At 50.3% G+C, this 6,000-nt stretch overlaps 1 protein-coding gene across 1 annotated transcript in view; it reads right to left on the bottom strand.

Annotated features, from left to right (window-relative positions):
• Positions 1 to 756: 756 nt before the first annotated feature.
• nfyc (nuclear transcription factor Y, gamma) overlaps positions 757 to 6,000 on the bottom strand; it is a 207,901-nt gene continuing 202,657 nt past the window's right edge. Inside the window, exon 12 of the mRNA XM_085962306.1 lies at positions 757 to 855. Within this exon, the coding sequence (XP_085818432.1) occupies positions 790 to 855 (66 nt within the window). The 3' untranslated portion in view covers positions 757 to 789. The remainder of the gene's footprint in view (positions 856 to 6,000) is intronic.

The raw sequence follows: 6,000 nt of genomic DNA, 5'->3' as shown, positions 1-6,000 counted from the left end.
TGTGGACTGCACCACCTCGACCTGGGCGGCAGCAGTCTGGGATGGCTGGATGACAGGCAGCAGCAGGGCACTGGTGGAATGGCGTTGGTGGGAGTAGGAATGTTGTCATCCAGAGAGAAGACAGCAGGTTCTTGCTCCACGGAGCCACTGCCACTCCCCCGGGGCGGCGCCTCAGCATTCCTAGCCATCTGTTGGGGGACAGATAACTGGAGTGTTGTGAGACCCTGCAAGCCCCTTTCCACACTGGTAAATGCAGCCACGATGGCAGCAGTCTGAGCTTCCACTGCAGCTCTGAGATGTGGGGTCACTTCTGCCTGTGCTGCAATGGAAGTTGTGACATCGCCCATCACACGCAGCATCATGGCTGGGTCCACAATGTCTCTCATGGAGTTGCCCATCATTTCCATCCTGGAACTCACGGGCGCCAAGGTCCTTGCAAATCCCGGGGCAATGTTGGAACCAGTCTCCTCCATTCTCCTTGACAAGAGGCCTCTGGCAGGCTTGCCATTTCACCGAGCATTTCTGTGTGCATGCCCATCACCCTTCTTCTGAAGGCTGCCCCATCGAGGTCATTATCTGAGTCCTGTACAGCAGAACCAGTGTGCGAACTCACCCTCTGGGGAGCTGGTACCCGAGTTACCCTTTCCCCGTGGCCTGGCTGTAGCCCACTCGTGCCCAGTGACTCACCGCGTGCAGTTCCCGCCTCTAGACTAACCTCTAAAGTCCCCGCAGTGCCATTTTCTGAGCTGGTCTCTGCGAGTGTCAGATGCAGTGCCGATGTACCTTCTTCTACCCCTTCACTGTCCTCCTCCATCTCTTCAGGGACTGGCTGGCCAGGTTGGAATTCTTGGGTATCTGAAAGAAGAAAGGCACAATGATCGGGTTGTGGTGAGGGGAGGGGAGGGGAGGAATGCAAGATATCCATGCAGACACCATCAGCATCTTGTAACTGAGAAGGAATGAGGGGGAAGCGAGATGTGAGAAGAAGGATTTGGCATGAGCATACCGTCATCATCAGCAATGCTCTCAACTTCGATGCTCACCACAGACTCAGTGACGGCTCCTCCAATTATCTCCAGCGCTGCTTCCTCATGCTCGGTGAGGCGCTGAGGTCGGGCTTCCCATTCCCCGTCTGCTGCTGCTCCTGACGGTGATGAGCAGCCTTTGCCTGCCTGAGCAGGGAAATGTCAGTGAGTGTGGTGCAATGTGTTTGGGTGAAGTGTGTCAGTGAGTGTGGTGCAATGTGTTTGGGTGAAGTGTGTCAGTGAGTGTGGTGCAATGTGTTTGGGTGAAGGGTGTCAGTGAGTGTGGTGCAGTGTGTTTGGGTGAAGTGTGTCAGTGAATGGTGCAATGTGTTTGGGTGAAGTGTGTCAGTGAGTGTGGTGCAATGTGTTTGGGTGAAGTGTGTCAGTGAGTGTGGTGCAATGTGTTTGGGTGAAGTGTGTCAGTGAGTGTGGTGCAATGTGTTTGGGTGATGTTTGTGTCAGTGAGTGTGGTGCAATGTGTTTGGGTGAAGTGTGTCAGTGAGTGTGTTGCAATGTGTTTGGGTGAAGTGTGTCAGTGAGTGTGGTGCAATGTGTTTGGGTGATGTGTGTGTCAGTGAGTGTGGTGCAATCTGTTTGGGTGAAGTGTGTCAGTGAGTGTGGTGCAATGTGTTTGGGTGAAGTGTGTCAGTGAGTGTGGTGCAATGTGTTTGGGTGAAGTGTGTCAGTGAGTGTGGTGAAGTGTGTCAGTGGGTGTGGTGCAATGTGTTTGGGTGCTGTGTGTCAGTGAGAGTGGTGCAATGTGTTTGGGTGAAGTGTGTCAGTGAGTGTGGTGCAATGTGTTTGGGTGAAGTGTGTCAGTGGGTGTGGTGCAATGTGTTTGGGTGATGTGTGTCAGTGAGTGTGGTGCAATGTGTTTGGGTGAAGTGTGTCAGTGAGTGTGGTGCAATGTGTTTGGGTGAAGTGTGTCAGTGAGTGTGGTGCAATGTGTTTGGGTGAAGTGTGTCAGTGAGTGTGGTGCAATGTGTTTGGGTGAAGTGTGTCAGTGAGTGTGGTGCAATGTGTTTGGGTGAAGTGTGTCAGTGAGTGTGGTGCAATGTGTTTGGGTGATGTGTGTGTCAGTGAGTGTGGTGCAATGTGTTTGGGTGAAGTGTGTCAGTGAGTGTGGTGCAATGTGTTTGGGTGAAGTGTGTCAGTGAGTGTGGTGCAATGTGTTTGGGTGAAGTGTGTCAGTGAGTGTGGTGCAATGTGTCTGGGTGAAGTGTGTCAGTGAGTGTGGTGCAATATGTGTTTGGGTGAAGTGTGTCAGTGAGTGTGGGACAAAGAGTTTGGGTGAAGCGTGTCAGTGACTGTGGTGCAATGTGTTTGGGAGAAGTGTGTCAGTGAGTGTGGTGCAATGTGTTTGGGTGATGTGTGTCAGTGAGTGTGGTGCAATGTGTTTGGGTGAAGTGTGTCAGTGGGTGTGGTGCAATGTGTTTGGGTGACGTGTGTCAGTGAGTGTGGTGCAATGTGTTTGGGTGATGTGTGTCAGTGAATGTGGTGCAATGTGTTTGGGAGAAGTGTGTCAGTGAATGTGGTGCAATGTGTTTGGGTGAAGTGTGTCAGTGAATGGTGCAATGTGTTTGGGAGAAGTGTGTCAGTGAATGTGGTGCAATGTGTTTGGGTGAAGTGTGTCAGTGAGTGTGGTGCAATGTGTTTGGGTGAAGTGTGTCAGTGAGTGTGGTGCAATGTGTTTAGGTGATGTGTGTCAGTGAGTGTGGTGCAATGTGTTTGGGTGATGTGTGTGTCAGTGAGTGTGGTGCAATGTGTTTGGGTGAAGTGTGTCAGTGAGTGTGGTGCAATGTGTTTGGGTGAAGTGTGTCAGTGAGTGTGGTGCAATGTGTTTGGGTGAAGTGTGTCAGTGAGTGTGGTGCAATGTGTTTGGGTGATGTGTATCAGTGGGTGTGGTGCAATGTGTTTGGGTGATGTGTGTGTCAGTGAGTGAGGTGCAATGTGTTTGGGTGAAGTGTGTCAGTGAGTGTGGTGCAGTGTGTTTGGGTGAAGTGTGTCAGTGAGTGTGGTGCAATATGTTTAGGTGATGTGTGTCAGTGAGTGTGGTGCAATGTGTTTGGGTGAAGTGTGTCAGTGATGTGGTGCAATGTGTTTGGGTGAAGTGTGTCACTGAGTGTGGTGCAATGTGTTTGGGAGAAGTGTGTCAGTGAGTGTGGTGCAATGTGTTTGGGTGATGTGTGTGTCAGTGAAAGTGGTGCAATGTGTTTGGGTGAAGTGTGTCAGTGAGTGTGGTGCAATGTGTTTGGGTGAAGTGCGTCAGTGAGTGTGGTGCAATGTGTTTGGGTGAAGTGTGTCAGTGAGTGTGGTGCAATGTGTTTGGGTGAAGTGTGTCAGTGAGTGTGGTGCAATGTGTTTGGGTGAAGTGTGTCAATGAGTGTGGTGCAATGTGTTTGGGTGTAGTGTGTCAGTGAGTGTGGTGCAATGTGTTTGGGTGATGTGTGTGTCAGTGAGTGTGGTGCAATGTGTTTGGGTGAAGTGTGTCAGTGAGTGTGGTGCAATGTGTTTGGGTGAAGTGTGTCAGTGAGTGTGGTGCAATGTGTTTGGGTGAAGTGTGTCAGTGAGTGTGGTGCAGTGTGTTTGGGTGAAGTGTGTCAGTGAGTGTGGAGCAATGTGTTTGGGAGAAGTGTGTCAGTGAGTGTGGTGCAACGTGTTTGGGTGAAGTGTGTCAGTGAGTGTGGTGTAATGTGTTTGGGTGAAGTGTGTCAGTGAGTGTGGTGCAGTGTGTTTGGGTGATGTGTGTCAGTGAGTGTGGTGCAATGTGTTTGGGTGAAGTGTGTCAGAGTGTGGTGCAGTGTGTTTGGGTGAAGTGTGTCAGTGAGTGTGGTGCAATGTGTTTGGGTGAAGTGTGTCAGTGAGTGTGGTGCACTGTGTTTGGGTGAATTGTGTCAGTGAGTGTGGTGCAATGTGTTTGGGTGAAGTGTGTCAGTGAGTGTGGTACAATGTGTTTGGCTGAAGTGTGTCAGTGAGTGTGGTGCAGTGTGTTTGGGTGAAGTGTGTCAGTGAGTGTGGTGCAATGTGTTTGGGTGAAGTGTGTCAGTGAGTGTGGTGCACTGTGTTTGGGTGAAGTGTGTCAGTGAGTGTGGTGCAATGTGTTTGGGTGAAGTGTGTCAGTGAGTGTGGTGCAATGTGTTTGGGTGATGTGTGTCAGTGAGTGTGGTGCAGTGTGTTTGGGTGAAGTGTGTCAGTGAGTGTGGTGCAGTGTGTTTGGGTGAAGTGTGTCAGTGAGTGTGGTGCAATGTGTTTGGGTGAAGTGTGTCAGTGAGTGTGGTGTATTGTGTTTGGGTGAAGTGTGTCAGTGAGTGTGGTGCAATGTGTTCGTGTGATGTGTGTGTCAGTGAGTGTGGTGCAGTGTGTTTGGGTGATGTGTGTCAGTGGGTGTGGTGCAATGTGTTTGGGTGAAGTGTGTCAGGGAGTGTGGTGCAGTGTGTTTGGGTGAAGTGTGTCAGTGAGTGTGGAGCAATGTGTTTCGGTGAAGTGTGTCTGTGGGTGTGGTGCAATGTGTTTGGGTGAAGTGTGTCAGTGAGTGTGGCGCAATGTGTTTGGGTGAAGTGTGTCAGTGAGTGTGGTGCAATGTGTTTGGGTGAAGTGTGTCAGTGAGTGTGGTGCAGTGTGTTTGGGTGAAGTGTGTAGTGAGTGTGGTGCAATGTGTTTGGGTGAAGTGTGTCAGTGAGTGTGGTGCAGTGTGATTGGGTGAAGTGTATCAGTGAGTGCGGTGCAATGTGTTTGGGTGAAGTGTGTGTCAGTGAGTGTGGTGCAATGTGTTTGTGTGATGTGTGTGTCAGTGAGTGAGGTGCAATGTGTTTGGGTGAAGTGTGTCAGTGAGTGTGGTGCAATGTGTTTGGGTGAAGTGTGTCAGTGAGTGTGGTGCAATGTGTTTGGGTGATGTGTGTGTCAGTGAGTGTGGTGCAATGTGTTTGGGTGAAGTGTGTCAGTGAGTGTGGTGCAATGCGTTTGGGTGATGTGTGTCTTAGTGAATGTGGTGCAATGTGTTTGGGTGAAGTGTGTCAGTGAATGGGGCAATGTGTTTGGGTGAAGTGTGTCAGTGAGTGTGGTGCAATGTGTTTAGGTGATGTGTGTCAGTGAGTGTGGTGCAGTGTGTTTGGGTGAAGTGTGTCAGTGAGTGTGGTGCAATGTGTTTGGGTGATGTTTGTCAGTGAGTGTGGTGCAATGTGTTTGGGTGAAGCGTGTCAGTGAGTGTGGTGCAATGTGTTTGGGTGAAGCGTGTCAGTGAGTGTGGTGCAATGCGTTTGGGTGATGTGTGTGTCAGTGAGTGAGGTGCAATGTGTTTGGGTGAAGTGTGTCAGTGAGTGTGGTGCAATGTGTTTGGGTGAAGTGTGTCAGTGAGTGTGGTGCAATGTGTTTGGGTGATGTGTGTGTCAGTGAATGTGGTGCAATGTGTTTGGGTGAAGTGTGCCAGTGAATGGTGCAATGTGTTTGGGAGAAGCGTGTCAGTGAAAGTGGTGCAATGTGTTCGGGTGATGTGTGTCAGTGAGTGTGGTGCAATGTGTTTGGGTGAAGTGTGTCAGTGAATGTGGTGAAATGAGTTTGGCTGTAGTGTGTCAGTGAGTGTGGTGCAGTGTATTCGGGTGAAGTGTGTAAGTGAGTGTGGTGCAATGTGTTTGGGTGATGTGTGTGTCAGTGAATGTGGTGCAATGTGTTTGGGTGAAGTGTGTCAGTGAGTGTGGTGCAATGTGTTTGGCTGATGTGTGTCAGTGAGTGTGGTGCAATGTGTTTGGGTGATGTGTGTGTCAGTGAGTGTGGTGCAATATGTTTGGGTGAAGTGTGTCAGTGAGTGTGGTGCAATGTGTTTGGGTGAAGTGTGTCAGTGAATGTGGTGCAATGTGCTTGGGTGAACTGTGTCAGTGAATGGTGCAATGTGTTTGGGAGAAGTGTGCCAGTGAGTGTGGTGCAATGTGTTTGGGTGATGTGTGTGTCAGTGAGTGTGGTGCAATGTGTTTGGGTGAAG

Source organism: Somniosus microcephalus, chromosome 20, assembly GCF_052327205.1.
Source record: "Somniosus microcephalus isolate GS21.2 chromosome 20, FLI_Smic_1.0, whole genome shotgun sequence".
In the NCBI taxonomy this organism is placed as follows: Eukaryota; Metazoa; Chordata; class Chondrichthyes; order Squaliformes; family Somniosidae; genus Somniosus; species Somniosus microcephalus.
Note: the sequence above shows the minus strand (reverse complement) of the source record. Positions and strands in the feature narration are given on the sequence as shown.